Below are 16,986 nucleotides of genomic sequence, written 5' to 3'. Positions count from 1 at the left end.
TTATAATGCATGAGTTAATCCCAAGGGGGTTTCCACTAATGAAGAGGGTCTTCAATTTTAGCATAGTAACTAATTTTACTTAAATGGCTTTAAAAAAAAATCAAAAGAACAATACTATTTCATGGCACATGAAAATTAAACAAACACTTAACTACACAACAAAATGTGTACCTGGCAAACATATGGCATTTCACCAGGTTTATGGGTGTCCTTCATATGTTGTAAAAGAATATGCTCTGTTTCAAATGATAATTCACAGATTTTGCAAATAGCTGAAAGTGGAAAAAAACACATTATACCATTTAAGGATGTGTATAAAAAAGATTCATTTTGTACATCCATAACAACAACAAGTAATAATAATAGAAGTAATAGTGATGTGGTTCTAACAATTTTATAGCTGTTAACTCTGTAATGCTGTTCCAAGGATATATTAGCTTATTTAATTCTTGTAACATCACTGAGGAAGGTACTGTTATTTTTTATTCCTATTTTTCAGATGAGGAACCAGAAGTACAGAAAAATTAAGTAACTTGCTTGAGATCTCACAGTTGTAGTAAAAGGCAAAGTTGGAATATGAACCAAATCTGTTCGCTTCTCAGACTCTAAATCTTAACTAACTTTGCAGTTACTTTTTGTCTAAAGTGTAAATCAAGACAATTGATTTCAAATTTGAAAACCATGGAATCTGGGTGTTCTAATTTAGTCCCCTACACACAATGCATGTTATGCCAAGGAAGTTTCCACTAATGAATTGTTTATAAGAAAGATTTCAATTTTTTTTTTTTTTTTTTTGAGATGGAGTCTCACTCTTGTTGCCCAGGCTGGAGTGTAATGGTGCCATTTTGCCTCACTGCAACCTCCACCTCCTGGGTTCAAGTGATTCTCCTGCCTCAGTCTCCTGAGTAGCTGGGATTACAGGCACGCGCCACCTCGCCCGGCTAATTTTGTATTTTTAGTACAGATGGGGTTTCTCCATGTTGGTCAGGCTGGTCTCTAACGACTGACTTCAGGTGATCCACCCACCTCGGCCTCCCAGAGTGCTGGGATTACAGGCATGAGCCATTGCGCCCGACCGAGGGACTTCAATTTTAACAATATTTTTTCTTCAACTTTTTTTTTTTGTAGAGGCAGGGTCTTACTATGCTGCTCAGGCTGGAGTGCAGTGGCTATTCACAGGTGCAATTGATCACAGCAATCTACAGTACTGAACTCAAGGGCTCAAGTGATCCTCCTGCCTCAGCCTCCTTAGTAGCTGGGAGTATAGGCATGCACTATCACACCTGGCTTTAGTAACACATTTAATCTAAGTTTATAAAAGTTATGATTTTTCTTTTCAATTTTGCCCTCAAATTACAAAGTCTACTTCTTATTTTTATTTTTCTGTCAGAATTTTTAAGGGTTCCTCACAGTTCGGATGATCAAAGTCAGTAATATTCAGGATTCCAAAGAAACTTTCACTTACTAGAAAACTCATGGGGAGTGTGTGTACTCTCAATGTGGCACTGCAGTTGGAAGGGTGTGGGATACTGCCGGTAACAGTGCTGGCAGGTGGTGTGGTTTTCCCAGCTTTCGTTGTTCTGCTTCTCAAGTTCCAAGTGATGTTTCATGTGGTTCATAAACCTATAAACAATTTGCCAATAAGAGCAAAAATTCAGACTTATAACCAAAGAAAAGTCTCTGAACCTAAATTTTAAAAATGTAATTCTATTACTCAAAATAACATCTCCGAGGCCTGAAAGCCCTCTAGAAAAGTGTGTACTTTAAATAATTTATTTTCATTAAGTGGCTCAGTAAGGTTTTTTTAATCTTTGTTTTTAAAATAATCCATTAATGTAGTCGTATGAAACATCACTAATTTGCTGTAACACTTTATCATTATTTTAGATTTAAAACTTTTTGCAAAGAAAAATAGCAGGCTTCTTTTCCATACGTAAAATACTACTTACATTTTAAAATAAAATACTGAAAGGACGGAAACCCTACCACCAAAAGCAGCTACAGGGAACAGACAAATCTTTGAAAGCTTTGAAGGTTTCAGCGCTTCAAAAGACAAACTGCTGGTATATTTTTATTTGTGTCTTGGTTTCTAAATGCATGCAATAGCAATTTTAATGCCTATAATTACAAGAACCTATTGTTTTATCTAATTATACTGGCTTACTGTTAGCACAAACTATTCATTTTTCTTAGCAGGCTGTGCCCTTTGTAGCACCGTCTGTTTTTCAGTTTTACCGTCTGCTATTTTAGCTTCTCTAAAAGGCTTCTGAGGAGAAGTAACTATGATGTTCAATGGCAGAGAGTACAATATAAATGGACATACCATTTTCAAAGGGCTTACTAAAACTTTTTGCTGAATTTCAAAGTAAGCATATTCAATGTAAACAATTTTAAGACTGGGTCAACTATTTACAATTATGAATCACTGAAGAAAATAATCTTGAAACAAAGTGATAATGTCATCAACCTAGATAGCAATTATTGTGAAGGTTTGGGTTTTTATCTTTTTTTACACCTCCAAAACACTTCTCTTTAGTTTTGGTAAATGTCTGAAATTTATTTTAAAATTGAAAAATTTGAGCTTTAAATAAGGTTAGTATGGAGGAGGTCATGCTGCATAGTGGTTCTTCTGGTGACATGAAGAAAAGTAAGATTCAAAGACAGCTAGAAAATATAAGTTTCTCATGAAACCTCCTAGTTCAATAATAAATGCAGGGAAAAGAAATAATTTCCCCCTAAATTAAAATACATTTTATCTTTTCTTAAGCTATCTGAAAACAATACAATTAGGTGGATCCTAGAGTCAAACTCTTAAAATACAGGAAGGAACAAAAATTTTCCAACATGATAATCTGCCTCTGCTCTTAGTAAAAAGTATTATAATTACTTACTGAGGATGGCACAGCAAAGTAAAGATACTATATTCTTATCTGTCATATTCCAACTTTCAAACAGAAATAAAAATAAATATTTACATACCTAATATTATTTTTAAGAACTTTCGAGCAACTGAAGCATTTAAAGGTTGTGTAAGTCTTTGGCTCTTTCTCAGTGACTCCTTCATGCCTTCCATAATAAAACTCATTGACTAACATGATCAACTTTCCTGTCTCTGAATCAATCTTATTTTTGTCTTCAGCACATGGATGTTCTGATTTAACAATTACTCCCAAAAATTTAGTTATCATGTCTGGACAACAATGCTGAAAGAGGAAAAAAATATGAGCCTTGTTTATAGCTCTTTTAAAGATTAGATATCAAAAAACGATTGAGTTTACATATAAGGCCAGATGATATAAAACTATGCTTGGCAATGTACCTAGAAAGATATTCACCAAAATTGTGGCTTCCATTTTTATATATTCTAAAAAAATTCAAACAATAAACACCTACTATCATAATAAAGGAATAACTTCAAAAACAAATTGAAAACCTTAAGATCAGGGATGTTTATATATCTAATATTTTTTCTTTACAATTTTTCTTTTTAGATGTAAATATTTAATAATAATTTTTTTCTTGGCCCAAAATCACCCATTTCACATCTGTGTCAAGATACAGCTTTACATGCTTATACACTGTTGGCAGGAATGTAAATTAGTTCAGCCCCTGTGGAAACAGTTTGGAGATTTCTCAAATAACTAAAAATCAAACTACCATTTGACCCAGAAATCTCATTACTGGGTATATACCCACTGGGAAATAAATCGTTCTACCAAAAAGACACCTACACTTGTATGTTCATTACAGCACTATTCACAATAGCAAAGACATGGAATCAACCTAGGTGCCCATCAACAGCGGATTGGATAAAGAAAATGTGGTACACATACACAATGGAATACCAGACAGCCATAAAAAAGAATGAAATAATGTCCTTTGCAGCAACATGGATGCAGCTGGAGGCCATTATCCTAAATGAATTAACACAGAAACAGAAAACTAAATATCTTATGTTCTCACTTACAAGTGGGAGCTAAACACTGGGTACACACAGACATAAAGATGGAAACTACACTGAGGTCTCCAAATGTTGGGAGGGAGGGAAGAGGGCAGGGGAAGAGAAACTTCCTATTGCATACTATGTTCACTATTTGGGTGACAGGATCAGAAGTCCAAACCTCAGCATCATGCAATATACCCTTGTTAACAAACTTGCGCATGTATTCCCGAATCTACAATAATTTTTTAAAAAAATAGCTCAGGTCGGGCATGGTGGCTCATGCCTATAATCCCAGCACTTTGGGAGGCTGAGACAGGCAGATCACGAGGTCAGGAGTTCGAGACCAGCCTGGCCATGGTGAAACTCTGTCTCTATTAAAAACACAAAAAAATTAGCCGGGCATGGTGGTGCGTGCCTGTAGTCCCAGCTACTCAGGAGGCTGAGGCAGAAGAATTGCTTGAACCCGGAAGGCAGAGGTTGCAATGAGCTGAGGTCGCGCCACTGCACTCCAGTCTGGGTGACAGAGCGAGACTCTGTCTCAAAAAAAAAAAAAAAAAAAAAAAAAAAGCTTAAAAGGTAGTTTTATATGCCATTATGTATAAACTTGATTATAAAATAACACAGTAATATTTAAGTGAAGCCTGGTTGGAACCAGACTTTGAGCACAGCTAACCTGCTATTCTCCAGACTTAACATGCTAGAAAATGTGTGGAACACAAAGAAAGAAGCATCAGTTACATTTTGAATATATCAACATATTCTATCTAGAATGCCTAAATATCTGAAGGGGAAATCTACCTCATGAATAAAATCAAGACATCATATAAACTGATCCTAATGTGGAATACTTTCATACAAAAGCCTTTTTTATCCAATGAGATAAAACTAATTTATTTATTGGGTATATTTTACAGTTGCAGAATTTCTCTAGAATTCTCTAAGAATAACTGGAGAAAAAAATAGGAGAAACTGTATCTGAGAAAGCGTTAAAATCCAAAATATACGAGAAACTCCTACAACTCAATTTTTAAAAATGGACACAGGAATTGAATAGACAAAAGACGACACATGAGTAGCCAACACGCACGTATGTGCAAAAGTGCTCAACATCACTAATCATTAGGGAAATGCAAACCAAAACTACAATGAGCTATCCCCTCACACCTATTAGAACAGCTATATCAAAAAGATAAAAGATAAGTGTTGGTAAGAATGTGGAAAAACTTGGCCGGGCGCGGTGGCTCAAGCCTGTAATCCCAGCACTTTGGGAGGCCGAGACGGGTGGATCACGAGGTCAGGAGATCGAGACCATCCTGGCTAACACGGTGAAACCCCGTCTCTACTAAAAAATACAAAAAACTAGCCGGGCGTGGTGGCGGGCGCCTGTAGTCCCAGCTACTCGGGAGGCTGAGGCAGGAGAATGGCGTAAACCCGGGAGGCGGAGCTTGCTGTGAGCTGAGATCCGGCCACTGCACTCCAGCCTGGGCGACAGAGCGAGACTCCGTCTCAAAAAAAAAAAAAAAAAAAAAAAAAAAAAAAAAAAAAAAGAATGTGGAAAAACGGGAACCATTTTACACTGTTGATGGGAATTTTATTGGTGCAGTCACTATGGAAGACATGGGAGGTTTCTCAAAAAGTTAAAAATAGAACTACCATATGATCCAGTAATCCTACTTCTGTGTATACGCCCAAAGGAACTGAAATCGGAATCCCAATGAGACATCTGTACTCCCATGTTCACTGCAGGGTTATTCATAATAGCCAAGACATGAAAGCAATCTAAACGTCTATTAATATACAAATGGATAAAGAAGATGTGGTATATATACACACACATAGAAATGGAATATTATTCACCCGTAAAAACAGAAGGAAATCTTATTTGCACCAACATGTATGGATCTCGAAAACATGCTAAGGAAAATAAGCCAGTCACAGACAGACAAATATTACATGATTTCTGTTACACGAGGAATCTAAAATAGTCAAACTCATAGATGCAGAGAGTGGAATTGTGATTGCCAGGGGCTAGAGGGAGGGGAAAATGGGAAGGTATTAGTCAAACGGTACACAGGTTCAGTTATTCAAGATGAGTAAGTCCTAGAGATCTACTATATAGAATAGTGCATATAGTTAACAGTACTGTATTACATACTTAAAAAATCTGGCTGGGTGCAGTAGCTCACGCCTGTAATCCCAGCACTTTGGGAGGCCAAGGCAGGCAGATCACCTGAGATTGGGAGTTGGAGACCAGCCTGACCAACATGGAGAAAGCCCATCTCTACTAAAAATACAAAATTAGCTGGGTGTGGTGGTACATGTCTGTAATCCCAGTTACTCAGGAAGCTGAGAAGGGAGAATTGCTTGAACCCAGGAGGAGGTGGAGGTTGCGGTGAGCTGAGATTGCGCCATTGCACTCTAACCTGGGCAACAAGAGCAAAACTCCGTCTCAAAAAAAAAAAAAAAAAAAAAAAAAAAAATCTGCTAAAAGCATAGATTTTCTATTTTGTTCATATCACAAAAAGGTAATAGAGGGTAGGAGGAAACTTTTGAAGGTGATGGTTATGTTTATGACACAAATTGTAATGTTTTCATGGATGTATACATAGCTCCAAACTCATCGAGTTGTATACATTAAATATAGATTTTTATAGGTCAATCATACCTCAATAAAGTGTTACAAAAATTCAAGACTACATACTAAATAAATACTAAATAAAGTTAAATAAAGACAAGACTACATACTAAAACAAGGTAGAGTGGAAAACAAAAGAAAAAACTTCCCTAAAATCACAAAGTGAAAGACTAAAAAAAAAAAAAAAAAGGACAAAGCAGCATAACAAAACACTGTGACAAAACTAAGACCAATTAAACCTATCAGACCAGTTAAATTTCTCCTACCAATGAATATACATGGGTTTAACTCCACTTCTAAAAGAAAAGTTTTCATATAGGATCACAAAAGAAAAAACTCTGGTGAAAGCAAGAAAGAAGAAAAACAAAGTGATTTGGGAGGGTTGAAAGTAAAAGGATAAGTAAAGAATAAAACAGGCAGGTGGAAACAATAAGAAAGCAAGGGTCGTGAGCCTGATATCAAACAAAAAGCATTAAACAGACAAAAAGGACACTATAAAAATGCTCAAGGGCGCACTCACAATGAATCATAAAAGATGGATACATCTATGTCCTAAAGACCACCACCATGAAACAGAACTGGAAGACACCATGGGAAAATAGTGGTAATGTGGGACTTGGATTCCCCTTTTCCAAACACACTCAGGGAGGTGGAAACAGCAAAAGACTCAATACAGTCTTGCGTCAGAGTAAAGACGTTTGTATTTGGAATTTTAGAATTCTTTTTTTGTAAAATGCCAAATTTTAATAAAAATTTGCCAATCTTTGAAATAGTAAACAATTCCTTTTTCTAAGTTGCTTCTTCTTTGTTTTGCACTCTTCTCATTACTTCTTTCCCACATATAATCAACACTGACTTTTTTTCTTGCCTCCTTTGCCCCTTCCTGTCATTTACATCGGGCATGCAAAGAGAACACAGACCATCTTTATAAACACATAACAGAATACTGTAATATCTACTAAAATATTTTAAGTGGAGTGTTACCTTAATCCCATACTCCATTAGTACTGTGAAAATCACCTAAAACCTAATTTCAAGAGCTTCCTATACTAATAGAAAGCTAGAATTCATTTATAACTATATAAACCACATTATGGATTGAGTTAAAACTATCATTTCATATGAAATGCTCCATCATTAGAAATTTATTTGAGTGTTGAAAATTAAAATGTAAGACTAAGGTTTTCACAGGGTAATGTGACATGCATATGTCACCATGGGCAAAAACAAGCTTTTCTTAGGGTAATGTGACATGCATATGTCACCATGGGCAAAAAATAAGCTAAACAAAAGGAGTTTTTACTTTACACAAAAGATTAAGCACCTAATAAAACAACTGCTTTACAGGAAGTTTGAAGAATGGCATAATTTAGTCAACAAAATATTCCAATTTGTACATTATTTTTATTTAAAATTAAAATGCAGGCCAGGTGCGGTGGCTCACACCTGTAATCCCAGGACTTTGGGAGGCTGAGGCCAGTGCATCCACTTGATGCCAGGAGTTCGAGACCAGTCTGGCCAACATGGCAAAACCCCGTCTCTACTAAAAATACAAAAATTGGCCAGGCACGGTGGCGCCACGTGTAATCCCAGCTACTCGGGAGGCTGAGGCAGGAGAATCGCTTGAACTGGAGAGGCAAAGGTTGCAGGAAGCCAAGATTGTGCCACTGCACTCCAGCCTGGGTGACAGAGCAAGACTCTGTCTCAAATAAACAAACAAACAAACAAACAAACAAAAATAAAATACAATATGCATACACTGTAGTGCATATGAACTTAATTTAAAAAATTTAAATTGATACATAATGTTTGTATATTATCATGGGGTACATGTGATATTTTGTTAAGTGCACAGAATACGTAATGATCAAATCAGGATGTCTGAGGTATCCATCACCTCGAGTATTTACCATGTTTCTGCGTTGGCAGCATCTTAAGTACTCTCTCCTAGCAATTTTTCACTCTACTTTGCACCAAACATTAGAACTTATTCCTCCTATGTGACTGTATCTTTGTGCATAATAACCAACCTCTCTTCCTCTTCCCCTACTCCTCCACACACACCCTTCCCAGCCTCTGGCAACTATTGTTCTACTCTCTATACCTCTGGAAGATCAACTTTTTTAGCTCTCACATATGAGTGATAACATCCATTTGTCTTTCTATGCTTGGCTTATTTCACTTAACATAATGGCCTCCAGTTCTATCCATAACTTAATTTAAAAAATTTCATCATTGGAAAGGACTTTAAAATCTTATATAATCATTGTGAATATCAATTTTAACTTAAGTTATATGGAAATGCCAATGAGAAGGTTTCTTATCTAAATATCTGGATAAACCAGCATTTACTATATATTAATTTTTAATATTTTCAAGGATCTATAAACATTTTTAACAACTGAATTTTGAAAAAAGTTTTACCTTCATGTGGTATTTCAAAGGATCCAAAAGATTGAACTGAACATTGCACTTAGGACAAGCTCTTAGGTAATGTGCTCCAGCATCATATGGAGATGAGGTATTTGTACCTATAATAAATTAAGGACTTTTAAGACTCAAATTCACCTTTTTAAAACCTTAAATGACCACTAATAATGGTTTTAAAATTCATCACCATTTCTAAAATGTATGTATAAATAATAATTTTTTTTACATGCCAGATTTCATGTTTACCTTTTGATAGCATAACTTGGGAGGATGTCACTGGAGGAGAACCAATTAAAGGCAATGAAGTGGAGGGATTTATTTGAGGAACATTTTCACTGGTCTTTGGTTTTTTTGGAGTAACACTGTTTACTTTAGAAGTAGAAGGATGTTTTAATACATATGAAGTATTTTTCATACCTACAAAGATTTAAATAGTGAGAAAGATATTTGTAAATATTTCAGTATGGAATATTGTTTATGTAAAACTGCTACCAAAATGGCTTTACATTTAAAATTGAGCAAAAACAGTTTGGAACAAAATTAAAGGTAATATAATTTAATAAGCATATCATACAAATGACAATAATGATTAAAATTTATATGAGCAAGTAGAAATTGCACAGCTACTATGAACTACGTATCTTTACTTCACAAAATAAACTTTATACACAGAACTTTAAAAATGCTTTCAAATAAAGAAAACAAGTATCATGAAACAAGTTATAACAAAAAATTCCAAGCTAAATAAATAAAAGTTACAGCACAGAGAATACTCTGAGCTGAAATTCTACACATCAGCTTGTATTTAGATGCTTAAATGCATTTGAGTTTGTAAAATATTTAAAAAATTTATTCTAAACGCTTAGAGAAACACTTTTAAATGTTTTTTAAAAAACTTAAGATGTGCAACGGAAAATTCAAATTGGTTCTTTTTCCACCTAACAACCTAACAGGTGGTTTAAATTATCTTGTTTACTCCCTACATACAAAGTAGAAACAACTAATCTTGAATGATAATACCTCACTCATTCATGTGAAAAGGTTTAGAGTTAATATGATGACTTTCAAAGTATGTTCCCCTTAATCCAATGAGTCTATCTTAGAAAATATAATGGGTATGTCAGATAAAGAAACCCTTTTACGTTTTATTAATTTCTGCATAAATTTTGAGTAAGAATTTCATTGCTAAAGATAGTTCTGAGTTTGAGAGCCATCACCTTAAAGACCAAAGGATTATATAATTCAGGGCATTCCCAAGACAAGTGGGGCTATTTAGGCTATAACCAGACCCAACACAAGTGATTTTTGAAAATAATATACAATTGTACTTTGTGATAAGGTTTCTAAAACTGCACGTCATGTTTTAAAAGCTCACAACTACATTAATAGGAGAAGCAGTACAGTAGATACATGCCAGGAAAATAAGTATTACATTAGTGGGTTCCTCTATTAAATCTATGTTTCATTCTCTGAGATAAAAATGATTTTTTCCTTAAACAGAAATGATTTTTTCCATCCTCAAAGCACATAATTACTGCCAGCTATACTGAAGGCACCTAAGACTAATTTTTGTGTAACCACTAACATTTTTCTGAGATGCTTAGGGTACCTGAACAACCAACGAGTGCTAGTACTTTGGACTAGGCAATTGATTATACAACCAGCTGGATAATAAAAACAGACTGTTAAATATGCTTATTTTAAGCATGATAAATCTAAGTTAAATAAAATCAACCTGAGTTCAATAGTTTTAAATTCTGACTCTTTAGCTTATTTATTTCTGTTGTGTTTGGCTTGCGGTGTTCCCTACCTCAACTCTTCTTATCTGTGTTAATAAAAATCCTATCCTCATTCTTCAAAATCAAGTTCAAATCCAACTTTCTCTAAGAACTTTCCATGATCATCTTAGGAGTCCATTAATCATGTTTCTGAACATATAGCACATATTATCATTCATGATTATTATTCTAACAACTTTATTGTCAAATCCTTTATAACTGATAATGCATTTTTCACTTTCCACTTATTTTTTGGGGGCCTTTAAAAAGCCCTGAGATTGCCAAGAATTAAAATTTAATACCCAAATGGCTCATTTCAGGTCTGGAGAATAAATGCTTTATGTGAGAAAAACGAAAGTATTTTAATAATGTGAGAAAACTGAGGTATACAGAGGTTAGATGACTTGATAAAGGCCACAGAAATCTTTAGAATAAAGGCTTAAACCTGTATCTTCCCAATTAACTATAACCCCATTTACCATTCAGGACAAAGTTCCACTCTCTGCTGTATTAATCTTAGAGAGACAGTAGGAGTCACTGTCTTTACCCTTTGGAAGTTTCAATAATTCAGATTTTTTCTATGAATAAAGATCATGTGCTTTGCAAAACCCGAGTTAAAACAACTATTTTATCTCCCTGTTTATTTTAGTTCTTGGCTATTTTACTAACTAGGCAAGTGATACCTAGATAGGTGAATATCAAACCAAGTAATATCAAAACGGGAAAATATTTTTGACATTCATATGACCACAATTTTTTTGTTTTGGTTTGGTAAAGGTTATATACTAATTTATGAGTAAATAATTACATATTCAAAAAAATTGTGTTCCTCTTTCCATTTAGTGAAACATATTAAACTAGCTAATATAGAGAACAATAATTGCTTTGATTATAGAGAATTTTTCAATGAGACAAAATTCCTTTATTGGCATACTAATTTATTTTAGGTTAATGAAGAACTTTGTTATGGTGGACATCAAAGAACTCTAACACTTCAACTGGAAAATTTCCATTATTACTTCAAAGTATATTTACTGAGTACTTACCATGTGGAAATCACTGTTCCTTTAGTTCTTTCATTTTACAATACTAATCTATAATCATGTTTAACTATCACATCTACATCATTTATTTGAATAGAAAAACATTAGCATATTGAGAAATCAACTATAACCATGCACCTTTTCTCATACTAAGTGTCTTCCAAATAATTACTACTTGTTTTCACAGAGTATTCAAGGCATCAGGAGACTTCCTTGACTCACAGAAATTATATTAAGATTGTTCAGTCCATGGCTGGTTCCAAGTGAAAAAGAGTGCAAAGAATATGTGCTAGCCAACTTAATAGAAATAAATAAAATATTGTATTACTAAACACAATTTTATATATCACCCAAGAAAGGCATTCAGGAATGATTCCATGTTATAATATATGAAAATCTTAACATGAAGGTATGGGCTTCAAAACAAATTCAATTCCATATGTATATTCAACAAGTCTCTATTTATAATTTTTATGAAAGAGTGGTAAACCAAACCTTCTCTAAAAATTGCTGGTATGTCTTGGGATGGTGGTAGTGATTCCTGGGTCGAGTCAAACAGTAAAACTGAAGAATTATCTGATCCAACTTGTGAATTCTTTGTAAAATCCTGTAAAAAGTTATGATTATTTTGTTTCATGAACTTTTATAGAGGTAAATTTAGCTGTACGTCAATACTATAAAGAATCTTAATAATCCAATTACTAATATGGTATAAAACACAAAGGTAATTATTAGTCTCTGTCAAAATTAGCATCTACTAAGTGAGAGGTATATGGAAACTTTGTATTTTTTTGTAATTTTTCTGTAAATCTAAAATCAGTTTGAAACAAAACGTTAAAATGTAAAAATAATATTACTGGCAAAGTAGAGGTTATATTTTGGAACAACTTTTCTGCGGGGAAATTTAGGCAGTGTCTATAACAAGGTCTTTAAAAAAAAGTTCATATTCTCTGGTCCAATTATTCCAACTACTCCATTTCTAAGAATCTATGCTAAAGAAATGAAAATATTTAATGAAGAATGATTTATAATAGCAAAAATTGAAAACCTATATGCCTAACAATAAAGAAATGACTAAATAAATTAAATGATACTATCACATAACATATTTTTTGGAAATATCCAATGACAAAGAACAATGTTCCCAGTACAATGTTCAGAGAACAATGAGGAATAGATATCAAATATATATTAATATGGTCCCCTGACTGATATACTCTAATGTCACCCTAAGCATCTACAGAAAACAAAAATCAAAATACAGTATGTACTCTTCCCTGTTTCTTTTCTAACCTACCTCTCCTTACACATTACTTTTATAATGAAGATATAAAGATTTTGCTTGCTTATTTTGTGCTTACAATTTGAAAGATGATTAGGTTTTAGACTATGACTTAATTGTGACTAAGTGCAATCTTACCACAAAATAAATATTTTCTCTAAATATTTTTTATTTAAAAGTTTAAAAGTGGAAAATATCCATTTGCAATTTCCAAAAATAGTTAACAGAAGTTCCTCTGAATAAAGGTAGCACTTTCAACCTTTTCCGAGGTGACATCTCCGATAAATTAAGTACCACAATTTCAGAAAGCAGACACGTTATTCAACAAATAACCTGTTAAATAATTCTCCAATTGGGAATTTCTTATGTCTCATAAAATATTTCAGAAAGGTAACAAATATAACTGTAAGGCAGACTAGGCAATAGGCTGAGATTCAGAAGACCTGTCCATTTATTTAACTATGTTACCCTGGGCAAGCCACTTCTGAGCTTCAAGTTATTTACCTTTCCAACTGAAATAAGAGCCACTAAAAATTATGTATTTAAAATGTACTTGCCTCTTTCACAGTACATGTATTATATTAATAGCCATCATAACAGTACTAATAAAGACCTAATATTATCTCACATTTTATAAATAGGTAAACTAAAATATCTTGTAGTTAAGGTTCCCAGTACAACCCAGCCTGTTACAGATGAAGGAGCTGGAATCAGAACTAAGGTCTGCCTGATTACAAAGTCTGTGTCCTTAAGCTATATCACACTCGCTTTAAAAGAGATAATACTCTCCTTCCCTGCCTGAAAGAGTTGAGACACAGATAATGAAACAGATTTAAAATTTTTAAACAAAATTTCCTTATGTAGGATTCTCAATTCATTTGAGAATATTTGTCATTCTCAATTCTGGCTGCACATTACAATCACCTGAAGAGTTTTACAATGTCAACACAGTGAAGAGCACAAATGTCTGTGACAATAGTTTTAACCTCACAGACCCCTGAAAGAGACTTAGGGAACTGTAAGGGTACACCAATGCTCTAAGGCAGTGCTTCCATTTAAAAAGTACATACTTAACAGGGCTGAGCAGTGGCTCACGCCTGTAATCCTAACACTTTGGAAGGCTGAGGCGGAGGATAGCTTGAGGCCAGGAGTTCAAAACCAGCCTGGGCAACATAGTGAGACCCCCCCACCTGCCATCTCTAAAAAATAATTAAAAGCCAAATGAGTTGGGCATCGTGGTATATGCCTGTAGTCCCAGCTACTTAGGAGGCTGAAGTGGAAGGATCGCTTGAGCCCAGGAGTTGGAGGCTGCAGTGAGCTATGATCATGCTACTGCATTTCAGACTGGGTGACAGAGCAAGACCCTGTCCCTAAATAAATAAAGTATATGCTTAAATGTATAAATGGATGTGTGTATATGCATATTTAAAAAATTCTGGGTTATCCTGGATTGAAATACCAGATCCATCATTTACCAGCTGTGTGTCCTTGAGTGAATCATTTATCCTCTCTGAGCCTGAGTTTCCTTAACTACAAAATGGGAATAATAATAGTGCCTACCTCAGCTTGGCGCAGTGGCTCACGCCTGTAACTCCACACTTTGGGAGGCCAAGGGGGGGGCAGATCACTTGAGGTCAGGAGTTCGAGACTAGCCTGGCCACCATGGCGAAACCCCGTCTCTACTAAAAATACAAAAATTAACTGGGTGTGGTGGTGCGTGCCTATAATCCCAGCAACTCAGGAGGCTGAGGTAGGAGAATCTCTTGAACCTGGGAGGCAGAGGTTGCAGGGAGCTGAGATCGTGCGACTGCACTCCCACCTGGGAGACAGAGCAAGACACTGTCTCAAAAAAAATTAAATAAAAAAATAAAAATTGTGCCTACCTCATAAAGATGCCATAAGAATTAAGTAAGATTAGCACAAAGACTTGTACATATTAACAGGCCAGTAAATGTTAAGTATTATTATCTATTACTTTTACTAAAAGTTTTTAAAAAAGCTAAACTATGAAAGTATCTTTTCAGAATATGCAGCAATAATGACTTCAGAACACTTTTTCCAATTTAAGACCACCTGTTTCAGTTTATTAACTTTAAAATGTTGCCATTATGCATTATTCATGTTGCAAATATGCCAACATTTCATTACTGATTAAATGTTTTAATTTTTTATTTTGTTGTTTTTTGTTTTCATGAGATGGAGTCTCACTCTGTTGCCTCGGCTGGAGTGCAGTGGTGCGAACTCAGCTCATTGCAACCTCCGCCTCCCAGGTTTAAGCGGTTCTCCTGCCTCAGATTCCCAAATAGCTGGGACTACAGGCATGTGCCAACATGCCTAATTTTTTTGTATTTTTAATAGAGACGGGGTTTCACCATGTTTGCCAGACTGGTCTCAAACTCCTGATCTCAGGTGATCCACCCACCTCGGCCTCCCAAAGTGCTGGGATTACAGGCATGAGCCATTGTGCCCGGTCTTTATTTTTTATTAAAGAGAGACAGGGTTTCACCATGCTGCTCAGGCTGGTCTCAAACTACTGAGCTCAAGCAATCCACCTCCCTCAGCCTCCCGAAGTGTTAGGATTATAGGCATAAGCCACTATGCTGAACCTGATCATACTTTTTCACTCATGTTTAGGTAGTATAGTTTTCAATACTCTATTTTAAGCATATTATCTGATTTATTAACATGTTGGATAATTCCTGCAGTTATTATTTTGGGTTTTGGTTGAGTTATATCATAAAGATGGGGATAATTTTTCTACTGAAAAGGTAACTAGCTATGATAGTTCACAATTTTGGGGGTTTGTGTTGGCTTTTGTTTTTTTCTTGAATCAGGATCTCACCCTGTCACCCAGGCTGGAATGCAGTGGTATGATCTTGGCTCACTGCAGCCTTGACCTCCAGGGCTCAAGCGATCCTCCCATCTCAGCCTCCTGAGTAGCTGGGACTACAAGTGGGGCACCATTATGCCCAGCTAATTTTTTGTATTTTTGTAGAGATGTGGTCTTGCCATGTTGGCCAGGCTGGTCTCGAACTCCTGGGCTCAAGTGATCTGCCTGCCTTGGCCTCTCAAAGTGTCAAAGATTACAGGTATGAGCCACTGTGCCCGGCTGATAGATCACATTTTTAACACAGTATTGTAACAGCCAATGTGTTCCTGAATTAATTGTGTAATTTTTTTTTTTTTTTTTTTTGAGATGGAGTCCCACTCTGTCGCCCAGGCTGGAGTGCTGGAGTGTAATGGTGTGATCTCGGCTCACCGCAAGCTCTGCCTCCCGGGTTCACGCCATTCTCCTGCCTCAGCCTCCCAAGTAGCTGGGACTACAGATGCCCACCACCACGCCCAGCTAATTTTTTGTATTTTTTAGTAGAGACAAGGTTTCACTGTGTTAGCCAGGATGGTGTTGATCTCCTGACCTCGTGATCCTCCCATCTTGGCCTCCCAGAGTGCTGGCATTACAGGCGTGAGCCACCGCGCCCGGCCAATTGTGTAATTTTATAAACACTTACAGGTTTAGACACATTCTCAACAGTAACAGAGCTTTGTGAAGGTTTAGATACAGGATGAAATCTAGGCAAGGCAGCCACTGGATTTGATGGTGGGTCTCTGTAGCGTTGACTTGCAGTCCTAAATATTTCAGGAATACCTGTATTTTAAAATTACACAACATATTGAATATATTTCTATACAACCAATTATATCAAAATATTTCACTTTAAAATGGAAATACTACAGTAATACTGTACCTGGACTGTGTGGCTCACTCTTTATTCCTTTTGAAGATGAGCTGGAGTGGCCTCTGTTCAAAATATCTATAAAATTATATTTATTTTAAAATTTGTTATGTGAAAGAAATTTATACTAATTCCTCCAAA

At 35.4% G+C, this 16,986-nt stretch overlaps 1 protein-coding gene across 2 annotated transcripts in view; it reads right to left on the bottom strand.

Moving 5' to 3' along the window:
• The window catches only part of ZNF280C (zinc finger protein 280C), a 66,449-nt gene that overhangs the window by 25,049 nt on the left and 24,414 nt on the right, over window positions 1-16,986 (bottom strand). For both annotated transcript variants that reach the window (XM_037989128.2, XM_007992678.3), the window contains 8 exons: window positions 16,858-16,923; window positions 16,621-16,757; window positions 12,325-12,436; window positions 9,255-9,425; window positions 9,003-9,109; window positions 2,980-3,203; window positions 1,466-1,623; window positions 172-272 (listed from right to left, as the gene is read on the bottom strand). In XM_037989128.2, the coding sequence (XP_037845056.1) occupies window positions 172-272; window positions 1,466-1,623; window positions 2,980-3,203; window positions 9,003-9,109; window positions 9,255-9,425; window positions 12,325-12,436; window positions 16,621-16,757; window positions 16,858-16,923 (1,076 nt within the window). The remainder of the gene's footprint in view (window positions 1-171; window positions 273-1,465; window positions 1,624-2,979; window positions 3,204-9,002; window positions 9,110-9,254; window positions 9,426-12,324; window positions 12,437-16,620; window positions 16,758-16,857; window positions 16,924-16,986) is intronic.

This window comes from Chlorocebus sabaeus, chromosome X (genome assembly GCF_047675955.1).
Source record: "Chlorocebus sabaeus isolate Y175 chromosome X, mChlSab1.0.hap1, whole genome shotgun sequence".
NCBI lineage: Eukaryota > Metazoa > Chordata > Mammalia > Primates > Cercopithecidae > Chlorocebus > Chlorocebus sabaeus.
Note: the sequence above shows the minus strand (reverse complement) of the source record. Positions and strands in the feature narration are given on the sequence as shown.